This window comes from Pongo pygmaeus, chromosome 1 (assembly GCF_028885625.2).
Source record: "Pongo pygmaeus isolate AG05252 chromosome 1, NHGRI_mPonPyg2-v2.0_pri, whole genome shotgun sequence".
NCBI classification, from domain to species: domain Eukaryota; kingdom Metazoa; phylum Chordata; class Mammalia; order Primates; family Hominidae; genus Pongo; species Pongo pygmaeus.
The window spans coordinates 205,860,692-205,879,684 of record NC_072373.2 but is presented as its reverse complement, the minus strand read 5'-3'; the positions used below and the strand labels follow the sequence as shown (position 1 = coordinate 205,879,684).

At 55.3% G+C, this 18,993-nt stretch overlaps 1 protein-coding gene across 6 annotated transcripts in view; it reads right to left on the bottom strand.

Moving 5' to 3' along the window:
• Positions 1-18,993, bottom strand: part of RUNX3 (RUNX family transcription factor 3) — a 65,558-nt gene that overhangs the window by 17,035 nt on the left and 29,530 nt on the right. For all 6 annotated transcript variants that reach the window (XM_054499967.2, XM_054499959.1, XM_054499956.2 and 3 more), the window contains 3 exons: positions 12,773-13,035; positions 10,747-10,903; positions 2,432-2,536 (listed from right to left, as the gene is read on the bottom strand). In XM_054499967.2, coding sequence (XP_054355942.1) covers positions 2,432-2,536; positions 10,747-10,903; positions 12,773-13,035 — 525 coding nt within the window. The remainder of the gene's footprint in view (positions 1-2,431; positions 2,537-10,746; positions 10,904-12,772; positions 13,036-18,993) is intronic.

Sequence of the window (18,993 nt, the reverse complement as noted above, 5' to 3'; positions counted from 1 at the left end):
TCCAGCCCGTGCCAGGGCCCAGAGAGGGAGGTCACCTGTCTCAGGTGGTGCAGCAAGCCTGGCTTCTGACGCTGTGGGTCTCCAGGCCCAGCCTCTGTCCCTCCCTCTTGTTGCCTCATCCTGAGCCACCCCTTTACCTTCCAGCTCACCCCAGAAGGGGCCATCTCAGGTCTGGGAGACCCAGGCAGGGAAGAGCAGGCAGGGGATTCTGCTGGAATCTCCCACAGGCAGGGCTGAGTCTCCACGCTCATCCAGGGACCCCAGCAGGGCAGAGTGGGCGGCTCTGGGGTGGGCTGGGCTGAGCGTGGAGGGCTCTCAGAGGTGCCAACCTTGTCTGGTCCCTTGGGATCTTCCCACCAAGCGTCAAGACCCTGTCCCGTGCCTCCCTCTTTCTGGAGTGGCTCACCTCTTTCTGGAGTGGCTTCTGAGTGCCGCATCCCCACCCAGAGCCCAACTGAGGCTCCTGTCCATGCTGACCCTGCCCCTGGAGACGTAGGGCAGGGCTGCCACCTCCTTTAATGGAGACTTGATGCCTGCACCTCTATTACCAAGGCAGCCACCCAGCTGCTGCCCATGAGAGAGCTCACCGTTGATTAATGGTGGTGGTGGGAGTGCAGGAAGGGGGCTGGGTACTAAGGATGACAAAACGCTGCAGACCCAGTGACTCATGGGACCCCTCTGTGCTACGGCCATGTGCTGTCCACACGTCACCCCGATCTCCAGACCCGCAGGGTGGGTGGCATCATCACACTTCATGGAGGAGGGAGCTGAGGCCCAGAGAGGTCAGTGACTTGCCCTAGGTCACACTGCAGATAACAGCCCTGGCTAAAGTGACGGATCACTTGCCAACCCCCACCGCTAAGTGCTTTCTATAGATTAAGCCATTGTTTCCTCACAATAGCATCATGAGGTAGCTGCTTGTGTGAATCTCATTTTTCAGTTCAGGAAACTGAGGCACGGAGATGACCAGCCCAAGGACCCACAGCCAGGAAGGCTGGCTCGGAACCTGCTCTCTACACCATGGTGGTCTATGGCTCACGAGGGCTTCCCACCTTGAGACTCCTGGAGTCACTGATCCAGTTCTCAGATGACAAAACTGAGGCCACAAAGAAGACATGACTTGCCTAGGGTCACGAAGCCCAAGGCCAAGGGCATGGGCTGGTCTATGTCTGATCTCAGCAGGAGGGAACCGGCAGGAGTGTGGCCAGAGCAAGTGCTGGCTGGGAGCTGATGGTGCAGGCCTGAGGATGCGTGCAGGGGTTCAGGGCTGGCAGAGGTGACCCTGAGAACCCTGGAGGGAGACTCTTCCAGGGCTGCTGGACTCAGCTCCAAGCCTTTCGCAAGTGGCCAGATGCTGGGATGGGCCCAGGAATTGGATGATGGGGTGTCAGGCCCAGCTGACTCCCAAGAAGGGAGGGGCCGGCCCAGGGCTAGGCCTCCTGCCCCAGGCCTCCTGCCCCAGGCCTGCTCAGCCTAGAATCTTGCCTCTGGGAAGACTGAAGCCTGGGGCGCCTTCCTGCACCTTGCACAGCATTAGGTCCTATTCAGGTACCCAACTCCCTCAGGCCTGGATTCTCTCCTCACTGGAACTTGAGTGACCCCTCTGGCTCTGCTGTCACGAAGATCCCAACAGTCAACAGTGACTGCAAAAAGGTCTTCTAAACTGCAAAGGGTCACATTTCTGAGAAAGAGAGGGGTGGGCCAATCCTCAGTGCACCAAGCTGAAGATGCCTCAGGGAGGTGGGATGGAGCTCAGGAAGCTGGCTGGCTCTATTTCATTCATTCATTCATTCATTCATTCATTCATTCATTCTGTGGACACAGAGCCTCGGCCTACCCTCCCACTTCCCCAGCCTTAATCTGACCTTCAGCAAGCAGAGAGAATTAAACACAAACTCGCTTTGATGGACCAGAACTCCCTGCTCATAGGGTCCGGGTGCCCGGACTCTGGGTGACCTGAGCAAGTCACATGCTAAGATTCAAAGACTCAGTTTCCAAGGAAGAGGCCTGGCCTCACAGCCAGACCAGCCCCTGACTTTTGATCATTCCTGCCCTCCACGCATCCCTCAGCCACCGGCAGAGAAGCTGGGGGCAGAGTAAAGCCAGCCTGGCCCAACCTCCACCCAGAAACACATAAGCACCCCACAAATGCCACATCTGAAAGCTTTCTCCATCCTTTTCCTTTCCTTGACTCCCTCAACAGTCTCCACGGACAGTCATCTCCACTCCCAGCCTCCTCGCTGGCCTCGCACAGTCTCAGGCTAAGCCCAGAGGGTTTAGGGGTTTGCCAGCAGGCACACAGTGTGTGGGGGCACAGAGCCAAGGACTGCAACCCCCCAGGAGGGCTCCATCTGTCTGACCTAGCTGCTGTCCTTCCCGCACTGGACCCTCCTCCCCCGCGCAGGGGTTCAGGGGGCTCGGTGGCACTTACGTCTGGGCTCCCGGGGTCCGTCCACAGTCACCTTGATGGCTCGGTGGTAGGTGGCCACTTGGGTGGGGCTGGTGAACACAGTGATGGTCAGAGTGAAACTCTTCCCTGGGGAGAGTGGGGTATAGAGGCAGGCGGTTGGCACCTGGAGCTTCCACAACACCCTGCTCTCCCACCTGTACCTACCCCTGGAAGCCCCTAACTGTCAAGAAGGGGCACTCTGTCCTCTCTGAACCTGGGCAGAAGATAGGGCTCTGGGTGAAGTTCAAGACGCTGGGCTTGGCATTCAAGGCCCCTGGGGGTCTCACGCCAACTTTGTCACCCCTCCTGCCCCATGCCGTGGCCACCCTGGCTTATGTTCCCCTCTTCTTGGCCTTTCTGCTGTCTCTTCTATTCAGAAACCCACACGATTTTGTGGTGGGGAGCAGGATGGGTATATTCTATTTTCTGAAAGTAATTGGTGATCTTTGTAGAAAAATTCAAGAACATAGAAAATATAAACAAAGAAGAAAAGACCCCCCCACAGTTCTACTAGCTGGAGATAGACACCGTTACCATTCGGTGTTTTCCCTTTCAGCTCTTTTGTATGGGTTTGTATATTTACACAGTTGCAGTGGTACTAAAATACAGATTTTCATACTGTTTTTTTTTCATTTAACATCACATCAGAAGCACCTTCCCACGTCATTCAAACTCCATAAACTTCGTTTTTAATGGCTGCAAAATATTTCATCTCAAGGAAGCCTCCTCATCTTTTATTTATCTACCTCCTTACTCTTGGGTATCTACATCATTGCTAATTTCTTATTGATGTGTGCAGCTGGAGCTGAAAAAGGACTGATTTGGGAGCTGCAGACATTTCTTCTGTAGACACAACTGTTATTTCCAGAATGTTGTTCTATTTTTAGATAGACATTTGGCTCCAAAGTCTCCATTCAAAATTCCTGAGAGGGGAAAAAACTTTTAAAATACTATTTTTTTTTTTTTACCATTTAAAATAAAATGAAAGTGACCTTCTGTTTATAAAAATCTTTGTCTGCATCTCTGCTTATTTCCTTAGAATAGATTCCAAGAAGCGGTGAGTGATTTCACGGCAGCAGAGGGTTGGGACATATTACGGGCGCTGATCCCTCTTGGAGTGAGATGACTCTCCGGAGAGATTTAGTCGTCACCCTCGCGTGTGAGGCTGCGTCACACCCCAGGGATATGCCTATCAAGATGGAAGATCTTTTACACGCTCTTGATTTTGTTTGCCTTTTTTTCTATTACTAGTGAGACTGAAACTTTTTATATGATTATTATCCACCATAATCCAACACAAATTATTGCTTCATGTTCTTTTACTTTCCTGTGAAGGTTTTAGTGCCTTTTAAAAATCGCTATATATTAAGCTTGTTAATACTTTCCATGCTGTATTTGTGGCCATCAGTTTCCCAGGGCACAGGCCTGCACATTTTGCCTTCACACACTGGGTGGTTTTTCATTTTCACTTCTATTTCTCGTTCTTCTATCGTTTTATGTTTAGACGGGTTTCTCCGTGTAGAAAGCAGTTTATGAAGATTTACTTTCGACAGTCTTCTCTCTACTTTCTACAGTGAATTCTCCGATGTGTCTGGGAGTTTGGGGGTCTAGGTAAGAGTCCTCCTCTCACCCTTTTCTCTGTTATGATCCACAGCCTCATGCTCTATGAGATTGGTGGCAGGGAGCGGGAGAGATTTGTGGATCCCCCAAGCCAGACTTTATCCCCCTATCCCTGCCTCTGGATCCCACGTACAAGCCTGGGAACTCCCTGTGGGTAGGAGCCAATGGTCTCGCACTCTCATCTGTACCCCAGGGCTGGCACAGGATGGTCACGGAGGGAGGCTGCCCAAGCACATCCCTCTGGTGTCCCCCTGACATGCCTCCAAGGTGAGCAGGTAGGTTTCAACAGCCCCACGTTGCAGGTGGGAGAGGAAGCTCAGGGTGGAGACCAGTATCTCACAGTTCTCTTTGCATGGCCGGGTACTTGTTAGTCAACTGATCAAGTGAAAATTCTAGCCCCAGAGGCAGGAGAATCCGGAACAAAATTAAACCAGCCAGGCTGCCAGGAGCCACGCCACAGGACCCAAGGCCCTCTGAGACATCAGGGGGAATTTAAAGCTCAAGACCCACTGAGTGTGACTCCAGCTGGGAAACAAGGGGCTTCTCTGGAAGCCTCTTCCTAAGCCAGCCGGCTGAGGCAGGGATAGAAATTCTGACTGCACTTGCCCCCAGAGCCCCAGGTCAGAACAGACTTGGTCTCCCACTCTCAGGTCACAGGGGCCACTTTGCATGATTTCTGGAAGCAGAAAGTGCAGATGGTCTAGGGAAGTGCCAGGCAGATGCCTCAGGCTCCCTGCCCGACCCCTCCTACTGCCTTTCCTCACTCTGAGGTCATTTCTCTCCTGGACCTCTTCCTCCTCCAACCAGCCCAGCACTCTCCTGGGGTCCCTGAGCCTCTGACCCTGCCAGCATTGTCCAGCATCTTCTTGGTTATGACGCGGAGTTTAGGCAGACAGCCCAGAGCCCTAGGGGCCAGACTGGAGACACGGAGGACTAATGGGCCCCAGTGCCCTGCCACAGGGCCCCGGGCCCACAGCAGCATTTGAAAGTTTACTAACACGCTCCTTCAGGTTGCCCACCTTCTCAGTCAGGCCTTCCCTGGTCACTTTATCTGAAGTAGGCATTTTTAATTTTAATCAATTTTTTTGAGACAAGGTCTTGCTCTGTCACCCAGGTTGGAGTGCAGTGGCATGATCATAGCTCACTGAAGCCTGGACCTCCCGGGCTCAAGTGATCCTCCTGTCTCAGCCTCCTGAGTAGCTGGGACAACAGGTGAGCGCCACCATGCCCAGCTATTTCTTTTTTTTCCTTCCTTCTTTTCCTTCCCTTCCTTTCTTTCTTCCCTCCTTCCTTCCTTCCTTTCCTTTCTTTTTTTTCAAGCTTTTACTATGTGCCCAGGCTGGTCTTGAACTCCTGGGCTCAAGTGATCCTCCCGCCTTGGCCTCCCGAAGTGTTGGGATTACAGGCCTAAGCCACTACACCTGGAAGGCATTTTTAACTTGGCTCTGTAGAATTGAACAAGCCTGAGAACTAGGATAGGAAAAAATTACAATCGTATTGTCCCTAACCTCTAACTGAAATTTAGCATCACTCTCAAGTACGAGCGTAGGCAACAAACCACAGAGGTATTATCAGCCTTACCTGTGACCTTGTCACCAACAGACGTCACAGATACTTACATATCACATTACAGTTGCTGCAGATTGCTCTAAATATCTTTTATGCTCGTCACAACTTCAAAACCATGGTCGTCATTAGACCTAATGCTAGATCTTATTTAATACATTGAATAAAGCAGCACATTTACCACAATTTTTAAAGTATTTTGCTATGTTTTAATAGAATTGGTTTCCATTGTAATACTTTGTATTTGATTTTATACCTTAAAAATATCATTGTTCTGAGAAAGGTGTGCGGGCTTCACCAGATATCAGAGGGGCCCACGGGGAAAATAAAATAAAAAGCCCTAAGCAGCTCAACCTGAAGTATCACAGGCCCTTCCACTCCCTTTCTCTATTCCCTGCACCTGCTGGAATTTTCTCACAATGCATATGCTTTTGATAATCCATCTACTCATTTTGTCTCCTTATACTAGATTATAACCTCCCCAGGGGCCCAAGTTTTTGTCTTGTTCATGCAGTGTCTCTAGCCCCTAGGACGGCATCCGGCACTTAGTAGGTGCTCAACAACATTTGTTAAATAAAGTAAGGGCAGAGATAATGGCTCCCATTTTGCACACAGGTACTAACGTCCCGCTCCTGAGAAGTGGGAAGCCCCCACCCATACCAGGTAGCAAACCACATGCCACCCCTGAGGTCACCAGCACTCCTCAGCCACTTCCACCAGCTTCCGAGCCTGTCACCACCCCTCCCAGGTACAAAGGAGAGGAGTGTGGGGCCTAAGAGGAGGCGTGAGAGGGAGAGGCAGGCATATGGGACCTCAGGAGACAGGGAGCCTGGGGAGCAGGGGTGGGAGAAAGCTGTCTCCCTGAGTGCCCCTCAGCTCCCCCGGCCCTGCCCAGCTCTCTCTCTGCCTGGCAGCGGCAAACCCATCCATCCCTCTCTCTCAGCCTCTAGATATAACTCCATGCAGGAGCCCCGCGCAAACCTGCAATCCATCAGGAAACCAGGAAGTGTAAACCCAGGCTCTCTGAGGGCTGGCCCTGGTTGCAGGGGAGAAGTCTGGGTCTGGGAAATGGGTTTCCTCTAGGGCTCCAGAAACTCCTCCAGGACCCATCATCAACCAGCCGGGGTGGCAGCGGGGCCTCAGGCAAGTCCTTGAGCCTCTCTGCCTGAGTTCCTATGTGTATAACGTCCCCGCCCCACCCACAGGAGCTGCATGGGCGCGGGAGGGGACGTGTCTCAGTCTCAGGGGACTTCGGGGTTTTCTCAACTTCATCCAAGAAGCCATGCATCCCTCCCAACCAGCGGTTCCCCTCAATCTGCACCGGCACACTGCACCCCGAATCTCTGTCAACACACGGTTGCTTTTTAACCAGTTGATCACAGCTCAAGAGCTCATGTGCTTTTCATTTTCACTTAGGCCAGTGGCCGCCTGCTAGAGGGGCATTTTTGGGATCTGTGGTGGCGTGTGGTCAACACAGTGTTGGGGTGGCACTGCCAGCGTTAGGGGTGGGGTGTGTGTATGTGGTGGGGGACGCCAGCACCCAACACTGCCCAGGGTGGTGAAGATTCATTCTTCCTGGGAGGGAAAAACTTGCTTATAAAAGTTCTCTGGCTGGTAGCAGTGGCTCATGCCTGTAATCCCAACACTTTGAGATGCTGAGGCGGGAGGATCGCTTGAGTCCAGGAGTTCAAGACCAGCCTGAGCAACACAGTGAACAACACCCCCATCTCTACAAAAAATAATTTAAAAAAATCAGCTGAGCATGGTGGCGCATGCCTATAGTACCAGCTATTGAGGTGGGAGGACTGCTTGAGACCAGGAGGTTGAGGCTGCAGTGATCGCACCACTGCACCCTAGCCTGGGCGACAGAGCGAGACCTTGTCCCAAAAAAAAGTAAAAGAAAAAAAAATTCTCTGAGTCATGAACCTAACTCAGTTTTACATAAAACAAGGGTTTTTTTTTTTTGTACTTTTAATATCTACTGAATTTTCCAGAAGGAAAGACAGTTCTTTTTTTTTTTTTTTTTTTTTTAATTTTGTTCAGCGCTTTGCCAAGAGTTGTTGACAACTTCAGAAAGTCACGGTATTGGCAGCAAGGCCAGGTTCAGATTGAGCCCTGCCACCCTGCCTGTTCCCTCTGCTGTGGGCTTCTGCGTGGAGGGCATTCGTCCACCTCAAGGAGTCCTGTGGCCCCAACGTTTACATATTCAAATCAGTGTTTTATTATAAATTACTTTCCCTTTTTTTCTCCATCATAGCTATGGAATAACATAGTTTGCAACTGCATGTAAATAGGTAGGTTACATTATTTACACATTTCAACGTAGAATAGTAAGGCTTGATACAAAATATGTATTGTAAGAAAGGCTCCTCCTGTCTGGCAGGGCAGGGACCTCAGCCCTAATCACTGCAGGAGACAGCAATGACCTGGTTTTCTTCCCTTCCTTTTCTTGGTTCACACCTTCAGCCCTACTGTAAGAGCTCTGTGGTGTTACTGGGTGCATGTCTTTCATGGAAAGCCATCTTCCTGGAATTCAGACAGAATGTAGAACTAAAAATTGAGGAAACAAGCAGAGGTTTCCATCAGACTTCTTAGTTCTGGCAGAAGTCAGAGACCCAGGCAAGGGTTCTGGGTCCCAACCCCCAACCTTAACTCCCAAAGTGTCCCATCTCCTAAAGTGGCCCAGATTGTCACTGTCAACCACTGACTGTTCTCTCAGGTGGGAATTTCCCAGTCAGCAGGATGAGCACCGCAGATGTGTGTCTGCATGCCAGCGGACCCGGCACCCTCCTTCCTCCCTGCCAACCGCCTCCACCTCTCCCACTCAGCAGTTCACACCTTCTGGGTTTCCCCCACCCCCGCCCAAACCACACAGTAATCAGAGAATCAGTGGCTGTCACCGCTCAAAGGGACCTCAAAGTCCTCCTCCAGTCCCAGGCATTTGAAGTAACAAAATCTCTAACATGTATCCAGCTCTCAATATGCGCCAGCTGATACACTTATATCAATTTCCCTAACATTCCCAAAATCTCATGAGGTAGGTACCATTATCATCTCCATCTCATAGATGAGGAAACTGAGGCACAGAGTGGTTAAGTCATTTGCCCAAGGTCATCCAGCAAGTCATTAGCAGAGCTGGGACTCAAACGCAGGGTGGCTGATACTAGAATGCAGGCTCTCAAAGACCTTGAGCCTCTGAAGGCTGAACGCCTTAGCCACAGTTCCTCAGACATCGGAACTCCTCCTCAGATCACTTCGTGCCTCGCAGGACCACTGAGACTGGTTATGGACCTCTGAGAGGAGATAGATGAGAGAATCGTTTATAAACTCAGCCTCTTGCATCTCCCAGAGCCACAGTCCCAGCCTCGGCCATTCCTGCTACAAGGACAAGCTCCCAACCAACGCTTTGGAAAGCCATTTCCCTCCCTGCAGGCCTGGGGAGGGGGGCTCAAGGTCTGTGGGCATGAAAACCCCTAAAAAAAATCATTCTCAGTATGCAGAACGGCCAGACAAGGTCTCGGTAACTCAGAAAATCATCGTCTCTTCTCTTTCTCTCACCTCCCAGGAGAGAGAGTGGGAAGGGAGAATCAAGTTCCTGATGCCTTGCTGGGCTCCCAGATCGACAGCACCTTCTGCCCGCCTCGCAACAGGCAGCAGCTATAGTGCTCCTGACACATACCTGGGCTAGCAGACCTGGCCACTGCCCCGCAGTCAGCAGAGCCATCAGCCTTGTCTGCCACCGACCAGGGACCAGTGACTCTCCTCTCAGGGTTGGGATTAAGTTGCAAAGGGTTTGAGAGATTGGGGATGACAAAAGGGACTTGGAGACTAATTGGGAGCAGCAATGAAAGCTTAATTCATAAAAGCAAACATTTTCCATCCATCAACCTGCAACCAGTTAAGGGCACCGTTTGAAAGAAATCTGTGCGTGGGGAAGGGAGCCAACAGGAACAGGAAATGTTTGAAAGAATGTAAACTATTTCAGTTTCATAAAAAGTAACAAGTAAACAGTTATTACATGCAAATAATGTCCTGGTTTTAATTAATGCTGAAAAGTCAAAATATGGTTGACATTTGTATGTATACATTGAACGGCTGGAAAGGAAAAAATGGTGCCCAGATGCCCATTTCAGAGCAGGGCTTGCGGCTCAGAGGGAACTAGAACCTTGAGAAGGTCCTGTTTATTGGTGATGAAAAGCATGGTTCTGCTTCAGCCACTTCAGCCTGCTGTGGAGTTGGGGAGCAGAGGGAACCCAGCTTACTTCTTAACAAAGCTGGAGGCGGGCCTGGTGCTTGGGAAGGGTGACTCCCACTTCAGCCACTTCTCGTAGGCAGGCTGGTCTTAAAGGGCCAGTGGACCCTCAGGCCTCCATTCCACGGGGGCAGGGTTTCCAGGACTTTCCCATCCAGGAGTTAAGTGATGATGGGTTTCAGGTCCCAGAAGCCTCCCATTCAACAGCCCCCCACCCCCGTCCCGCCTTCCTTCTACTGCTCAAGGTCGGTCAGACAGGCAGGGTGGCACACCAGCCTTGACTCTGGGGCAGGAGATGGCAGCCTTCGAGCTGTGCTTTCCAACATTCAGCTGCGTTAGCTTCCGTTCCAGACCACCTAGGGCTCAAAGGGGCTGGGAAACTGGGTCTGGGAGACCACAGCTGGAGAGACAGCCTCAGAGTGTGGGGGAGATTCTGCCCCCTATGGAGAGAGTGGCTGGGGTGCTTGGGCCCCACAGATCAGGCACTTGTACTGCAACCGCCTTGCTGAAAGACCTATAAGCTCCCTTTTTGAGCTTGTTAATCCACCATCTCCTGCCAGCATTTTTTGTGAGACCACGTGTGCTTAACCGGGAAAGAGGGGGTGGCATGAACAGTTTCAGGAGTTTGTAAACCCTAGAAACTGGGAGAAAATTGTGTCTTTTTCTGGTAAGAGACCATAACTTTCCTCACCTCCTCAAAGCGATCTGTAATATCCTACAGGATTCCAAATTGCTGTTTTTAGACAGAGCTGCATCTGGAGACCTGTTTTTCGGGATTCTAAGGCCCCTCTTTCAACCTCCTCCCCTGCTGCCCCTGCCATTGCCAATGCTGAAATGGCGAGGCCTCCCTTCCACTTACCTCGCCCACTGCGGCCCACGAAGCGAAGGTCGTTGAACCTGGCCACCTGGTTCTTCATGACGGCCGAGGCGTTGCGCAGCTCAGCGGAGTAGTTCTCGTCATTGCCTGCCATCACGGTCACCACCGTACCATCCGGCACGTCCCCCAGTGCCACCACCTGAAGACACGGGGCAGGGGGATGCAGGGGGACAGCTTAGAAAGGAAGAGGGTGGCCAGGGAAAGGAGGGGAGGGGCTGGGCTGGGCAGCTCCCCTAGGTCTCAGGCGCACTGCGTATTTCTCCAATGCAGGGTGGAGAAGAGGCTTAAAAACGATAAAGACCTTCCCCCAAATATCACGAAAACAAGAAGATGGAATCTCGAGCTTCCACACCAAAATCCTAGATCAACTGCTTACATAAACTGTGTCCCAAGAAATCATCCTTTCAATGAAATCTAAGCCAGAGCTGTGAATGAGCTCAGTCACTATGATGTGGGGTGCAGTTCCCCTGTTGTCTTTGGCTGCAGCGAAAGAGGAATCAACATGCTCCTAGCAACGAAGTCTCCAAATGAGAAAGAGTATCAACAATAATAACAGGGCTGCTACCCTCACTCAATTTATGCAAGAGCTGTTTAGGGCATGAAATTTGGCCCTGAAATGTGGACCAGGCCCAGTTTATTGGCCTCTGCAGAGCCTAAATTCGTTATGCAGAGAAAATGCAGAATGCAAAACTCACTGGTGTTTTGAAAAAGGTCACCAGAAAACCCCTTTAAAGTGAGAGTGGGGCTTTTGATAATGGAAGGATGCACCTGCCGGGAATTGCAGGATGGGGGTGGCGATATCCCCCTAAACACCATCTCCTCCAAATCCCCCACCCCCAGGAGCACGGAGAGGCAGATGCCTTTTGAAAAAGAATCAGACTTTAAACAGAGTCACAACCATTTAAACGTGGCCGCCGCGTGCAAGGACTGGGGATCCATATGGTAAAAATTTCAAGGAGAAAATGTTTGGGATCTGATTAAAAAGACCAGATTTCCTGTCAACATCCTGTCTTCTTTTAATTTCAAAGACTCCTTTTAAGCTCCAAGTGACAGTAAAACCTCCGATCTGACGATTAAAGTCACACGGGCCTCCCGCCCCTCCCGGCGAGATTTCCCCCACTGGTATTTCAAGATGTCACCCGGGAGACCTCAAAGAGCCACTCTTCCTTTTTTTCCCATTTGGAGTCGTCTTAATGGGAGCAGGGACGGCCTCAGCTGCCAGCGGCCGCCACTTCCAGCCACCTCGGGCAGCACCACCCCCAGCCGCCGGCCCTTCCTGCCCTGCCCTTTTCTCACGGCAGCTGTGAGAGGTTTAGGGGAAAACCGAGGCGTTTTCGTTTCATCTCGCTGCCCCCTTAAAAAAATGAAAATGAAACAGTCGCCTACTCCCTGGCATAAAGAAAAAGGTCCTCTAAATGGCTGGGGGCTGCCAGGGTTAGGGGTCTCTCAATCTCAACCCGCCATTCGGGACGCATAATATCCCCGAGCAAACGTCTGGAGAGCAGTGCCCCGATCCCGGCCTAGCGCCGTCCGGTAAAATTTCGGAAGCCCGAGGGTGTGAGCAGGAAGCTTTTGCGAAGCGGCGCGGGAGGAGGGCTGCTGGAGGCGGAGGGTAGGCCCTTTCACCGTTCGCACCCCACCCGCGGTGTCCTTGCCCCGGTCCCGGGATCCTCTTCTCCGTTACCCGCAGGGCTGTATCTGAGCGATGCGGGTTAGGGGGGCGCAAAACCCCATCCGCCCATTTCCGCACCAACGTCTCTACGCAAGGCGCCCCAAAACCCAGGTGGAGCGGGGCAACCGCGTTAAAAGTCATTCCTGCAGGGCGCATCCAAAACCGAACGCCGAGGTCCCGCAGCCGAGTGCGCAGCGAGACTGAACCGGGTGCCCGGGTGTCGCCGCGGCGTCTCGGGCACCTCCCCTCCCCACTGCTCCCGAGGCTCTGGCTCCCGCAGCTCAGACGCCCGGAGCCCCAGGGCCGGCGCCCTCCCGCCCCGGGTCCCGCACTCACCTTGAAGGCGACGGGCAGCGTCTTGTTGCAGCGCCAGTGCGAGGGCAGCACGGAGCAGAGGAAGTTGGGGCTGTCGGTGCGCACGAGCTCGCCCGCGTGGTCCGCCAGCACGTCCACCATCGAGCGCACCTCGGGCCGGGCGCGCCCTCCGGGCCCCACGGCCGCCTGCGCGCTCAGCGCGCCGCTGTTCTCGCCCATCTTGCCGCCGCCGCCGCAGGGGAAGGCCGTGGAGGGAGGTGTGAAGCGGCGGCTGGTGCTTGGGTCTACGGGAATACGCATAACAGCGGCCGTCAGGGCGCCGGGCGGGCGGAGACGGCGCGGCTTCCCCCGGGGGCGGCCGGCGCGGGCGCCTCCTCGGCCGCCGCTGCCGCGAGAAGCGGGAAAGCAGAAGCGGCGGGGCCCAGGCCTCAGGGCGCAGGGGGCGGCGCCCGGCCACTACTCGCCAGGGCCCGCCCGCTGCGAGGCCTCGCTGGCCCGACGGCCGCCCGCAGCCTGCCCGGCTAGTCCCGCATCCTCGGCGTGCGGCCCCGCGTGCGGCCGCCCCTCGCGGCTGTCCCGGCTGCCTGGGCCGCGGCGGAGCCCGCGCGGGGCTGTGCCGCCGCCGCCGCCTCCCGCCCCGAAGCTCGCCCGCGGCCGCCCCGACTCCGCGGCCGCAGCCCCAGAACAAATCCTCCAGAATCAAGTGGCGGGGCAGTGGCCGCCCGCGCGGGGTTAGTACCCCCGGGGCCCGCGGGGCGGGGCCGGCGGAGCGACGCGTCGCACAGCCAATCGGCGGAGCCCCCATCGCGGGCACCTCGGTGGCGTTCGCGGGGAGGAACGGGGCCTGCCGGAGGCCGCCCAACGGGGAGGGGCGGAAGGCGCCACCCCGCGGAGGAGGCCCCAGTGCCACAGCCCAGGGCCCCCGAGAGCTCTGGGAGCCCGGGGCAGATGCTAGAAATTTGCTTAGAACGTCCGGGTCCCACAGAAGGCGCCCTTGCCGCCCTCTCTCGGGTCGTAGCTCCCTGACGCTGGGGCGCAACCCCTTCGCTCCTCCTCCCCGCTGGCCGCGGCCGGGCTTCCCCAGCTCTTGCTGCTTTGGGCCTGTGACTTCTGCAACCCCGGGCTGGGGGCCGCGGGGTCTCAGGGCCCGTGACGCCGCACTGGGAGCCGCCCCAAAGAGCTTACTCACCTCCCCCGTCCCGCACATTATTCTGACCCAAGAGCCTCCACCCCACACGGGATTTTGCGCGCCGTCCACGCCCGGCCGGCGGCCTCTGCTGCTCCCAGCCCTGCGCGGCTTTGGTCCCGGCCTCGGTGGCCCCTGTGCCAAACCGGGGACAGGCGGAAGGGAGTCTCCTAGGGACCCTAAGTAGCCTGGGGCCAACAACCCCTATCCTCTCTGCTCTCCCCTCAAAACAAGTTTCAGGATCTTGCAGGCCTCGCGGCGTCGTTCTTCGTTGTGGCGGCCTGTGGCTCTTTGAAAAACACGACGAGGCCTGCAAAATGCGTTTTCCTTTTTTTCTTTACGCATGTAACCACGGTCCTGCATCGTGAAACGGTACGCGCGTCGGTGGCAAAGAAAAACAGCAGTGGCTGCAAAGCTAAGGGCCCTCGCTTTCAGAGGAGAGAATTTTCTTTCTCCATGCGGGTGGAAAGTGGCCTCCGCGGGTCCAACCTCACTTCTTCTTGGGCCCGTGCGCTCCGGCTGCGCCGCAGGGACCGCGGACAGCTTCGCCAAGGCACTGCCTGCCCGCCCGGCTCCGGGTCCCCGCTCCCATTCCCAGCCGCGTGGCCCAACCTCTCCTGGGCTTCACTGCAAACAACCCCTTCCTCTCACGCCTCCTAAGTCAGTCGAGCAGGCCTAGGGGCCGGCTACAGCTGGGAGGGCAACGGGAAAGATCAAGCCACAGTCATACCGAATTATCGCCCCAGACACCTCCCTAGACTCTGGGGAACGAACGCGTGCTGAGCCTCCCCGCCGCTTTGGAGACGGGGCTAGATTTTCGTTGCTCCCGGCTCTCGACAGGTGCAAAACAATGAATTCCAAGCCTCGGAAGCAAAGAAGCTTAGGATCCGACGGTGGCCGCAAGATCTCATCATGGATCTGATCCCTGCTCAGCGCGCGCCATTTCGTCGTTGCCAAACGAAATCAAGCCCCGCGTGCGCTCCAGGGGCGAAGGACTCTGGCCTCACCCCGACCACCGGGAGAGCTGGCCTCTACCCACCTCGGGACCTCACATCACGCCCTCAGGCCGTGTCGAAAGGAAGGACAGCAAAGGTCCCTTACTGAACTTTTTAAGAGAGCCTGCGCCTGGCAGTTGTCGATTGCGGACCCAGGCCCGCGCGCCCTCGGACGCGCTGGCACGAGCAGCAGAACTAGAGGAAAGCGAGCGATCCAGCCTGGGCGCTCCCACCTCCGGGAAAGTCTCCGAGAAGGCCCAGCGCGTCGTGGCCAGGTAGGGCCCTGGCCGGGGGCGGGCAACACGTGCTGCCCTCGAGCGGGTTGCGGGACCATGACCCGCTGTTTCAGGTGGTGGTAAATTCCATTTGTCGAATGGTTTCGGTTTGCACCGTGCCCTTTGCTTGTCCCTCCGCCTGATTTCTCCCTCTCCGCTTACGACGGGTTCACAGACAAGTTTCCAGAGAATGAGGGACTCTTGTGGGCCCTGGCACCTGGCGCAGGGCCCGGCACGGCTCCGGCTCTCCGTACGGCGCTGGCTCCCCGTGGGCAGCAGATCCAAGGGACCAGGGCGGCGGGGGGAGGGGGGGCGGGTGCAGGCCCTTGGGTCCCCAGACCAAGGTCGCCGGGCCGCCTGGCAGGCACAGTGGCGGGAGCCGCCGCTAGTTGGCGCCCGCGCCCTGCCAGCCGCGGAGGTACGGGCCCGGCCGGGCTGCAGATGCGCGCCAGCTGCGGCCCGGGTGCAGGCGCGGCGACCACCCCCGAGGAGCTGCCCTTTCCTTGCCATCCATGCGGCCAGGTCTCAGACAAACCGATGGCTTTGTGTCAAACCAAGGCCGCCTTCGTCACCTCTGATAAGATGGACGCCTTCTGCCTTCGCGTTTTCAGGCACCCGGGGGAGACCCACAGAACAGGCTAGCTTGTTCCCAATTTCCACCTGCTTCCTCCCCATCCCGGACCGACAAAAATTGTCGTCCGTTTGATGGGAGGGAGAACTCCCACTCCCCCACCTGGGGCATGCAGACACCCTCGCCCTTCCCCACTTGGCATGGACCGTCGTCTTTTCTCCCTCTTCCATCAGATCGATGGACAAACAGCCCAGTTTCTCCCCAGTGGCCCCCACCTAAGAGCACCCTAAGTTGTCCACAGCAGGGCTAGGAAGCAGAAGGTCAGGACACTCCCCTACCCTACCTTGACTTAGAGCTGGGTAAACCCAGAACCCATCCCCGGGCAAATAGAGCCAGCTCCTTTGCCCCAGGAAGGGGATTCATCTCCCTCTGGCATTTAGGAGTGTGCTCTAAGTGCGTTCTTGGCAGTGAGGGTGCCGGCTTCCCAGGGCAGGTGTGATTCACGGGGACTCTGTGGCGCCTGGGCAGGGATCCCCAGGTATACCAGACAAGGGGCAGGTGTGCCCTGGGAAACCGCCTGAGAGGTCCATGGGCTATGGAAGGAGCTGGGGTCCACAGTCACTCTGCCTGAGTGTGTCTTCTTCCCTCACCCACAACGCTCTAGGGAAAGTTGCCTAAACCTCTCTGAGCCTCATTTCTTTCATCTGTAAAGTGGGGGCACTCATAGTGGCCCCTCATAGAATTGTGTGTAAAGTGCTTAGCACAGGCCTGGCACATGGAGGGTGCTCCAGCCTCGGGGAGCCATCACTGTCCTTATGAAAAAATAAGACCTCTCAATCCTTGCTGGGGGCCTTTGACCCACCCCTCCCCTCTCTGGGCCTCACACTTCCATCTGTGAAATGTCCAGTTCTCATATTCAAAGCTTGCCAGGACTCCAAGCCAGTCCATGCTGTCCTGATCCCTCGATTCGCCCAGGGGCTGCCTGGGGGAGGTAAGGACTGGCTGTGACCTACCTCCACGTGGAGTCAGCTCACAGCGGGGTTTCCAGCAACCACCACAGGGCAGCTGGAGCTGGGTCTTGATGATTGCCCGTCTGACCATTCCTCTCAGAACCTCACTTTCGCCCCCAGCCGGCCGCCCTCCCGTAGGCAGACCCTTTCCTGAGCAGCAACTGGGTTTCAGCGGACACTGCCAGGGACCCCGTTTCCATCCCAGGAGGTTTCTGTTCCCCATATCCCGAATCACACAGGAGCCTAGTCCAGCGAAGAGGCAGAGGACTCTCTTCTAGAACTGAAAATTTCTCCCAGCCTGGCCCTAAATCCCCTGTCCAGAGGGACCCGTGGTGAAACCTATCTCCTGCCCAGTGCCCTAGAACTCAAAGGGGACATTCATGCCCCTCACTGAGCCTCAATTTCCTCTTCTGTCAATGGAGGTCATTCTAACCACTCCATTTCACGGGACGGGGATTAAGGATTCCCTCTAGGAGAGGAGGGGCATCATTGTGATTGGTGATCGATTGTTTGAAGAAACAGAAAGAAAATGCTGCTGAGTAAACTAGGACTCATCTGCATCCTGATTTCAGATAATGATCTCTGAATATGTAAGCGAGAAATGTTAATGAAAAATGGCAGTATATCTGGGTTGAGGGGTTGTCTCCTGCAGGCCGGGGGTCCAGCTCCAGAGAGTCCAGCTCTGGGGTCATCTCTCCTGGGCAGCCTCTCTGGAAGGATTCAGAATGTGTGGGAGCACAAATGTGCTTCTCAAATTACAGAGATCTTTCTTTCTTTTTGGAAAGTGCCAGACTTGGAGGGGAGGGAGAAGGAGCAAGGGAGAGCAGGGTGGTGAGGGTGTTAGGACCCAGATGCTGCCTGTGTGGTCTGAGACTTTTGCCTGGTGTCCGTGCTCCCCTGAGCCTTGGTCCCCGAGGGTAAAATGGGAAGAACAGTAACAGCTGGGGGTGCTGAGGCTTTACCTTGTGCCAGGCACCACACGTGGGCATTGCTCATGGTATTCAATCCCCACGGCGTCGTATGTGGTAGCTGTTATGCCCATGTAAGCAAAGAGGAACGTTGTCCGAGGTTGGCCAGGCTAGAGAGGGCCGGACCTGGGTTAAAAGCCTGCTCTGGCTCAAAATGTGGGGCATGAAGGCATCACCTGGCCAAGCATGTCAGCACTCTCCTCCTAGTGGCTGAGTAATGGGAAGAGCTAGCATCTAGATACAGAGGAAAGAGCTATTGTGATGGGGAGAGGGAGCTGGGGTGGTAAATCCTGCTAAGCAGCCCTGGGCTTGGAAATCAGCAAACTCTTCAAATCTGCAGGGAGTCAGGAAGGACTTGCCAGGGTCATTCGGGAGGGTCCTGTGATAGCCAAGGTGCACCCACCACCTGCTGTCCTTTGGCCTCAGGACCAGTCTGCAAGGAGGCAGGACTGGCAGTAGTCCCCAGTTTACAGATGGGAACACTGAGGCCCAGAAAGGGGAGAGGCATGATCAGGATCTGGAATGAGCTCCAGCAAGGCCAGGAACAAGCACTTCGAGGCAAAGTTGGACAGGACCTCTGCCTTGCAGGAGACTGCAGCCCAGTCCTGGGCCTCATACACTAGCACCCCGATGCCACTCTCAGTGCCTCTCTCGCCCAGGGGAAGTGCTAGTCAGACGCGTTTCCCTCTGGGCCTCAGTGTTTGCATCTGAATGCGGGGGTGCACTTTCAAGGCCCCTCTACATGCCAGGCGGGTTCCGCAGGACCCCAGGGTTTCGCTGTGACCCGAGGCCCCTCCTCCCCACCCACCTCCTCTCCACCTCGCCAGCTCCCTTGTGTCCACATGACCTCGGATCCTTCCACGCTCATCCCCACCCTGTTCTGCAGGTGGGTGGTCAGAGGGTGCCCTGCTTTGAGGATGGGAGAGAGGGAGGCAAGGACGGAGAAAAGAGACTTCTCTTGCGGGAGCGCAGAGCAGAAAAACTGGCTCCGTCGGTTACCAGGGAAGGGGTTTCTGGTTTCAGATCCCATCACTTGGTGGGGCCTTCCTACCACCCTCCCTGCCACTCACTCTTGTCATCTGTAAATCAGGGAAATACTTCTAGAAGACAGTTATTTGGTCTGTGACTTTGATCATTGGTCTATGACTAATAATTGCCCTAATTTTTTGGACACCTGCCGCATGCTGGGAGTTTTCCGCCAATTGTCGCTCACCCTCAGGTGCCTCTGCAGGGCAGA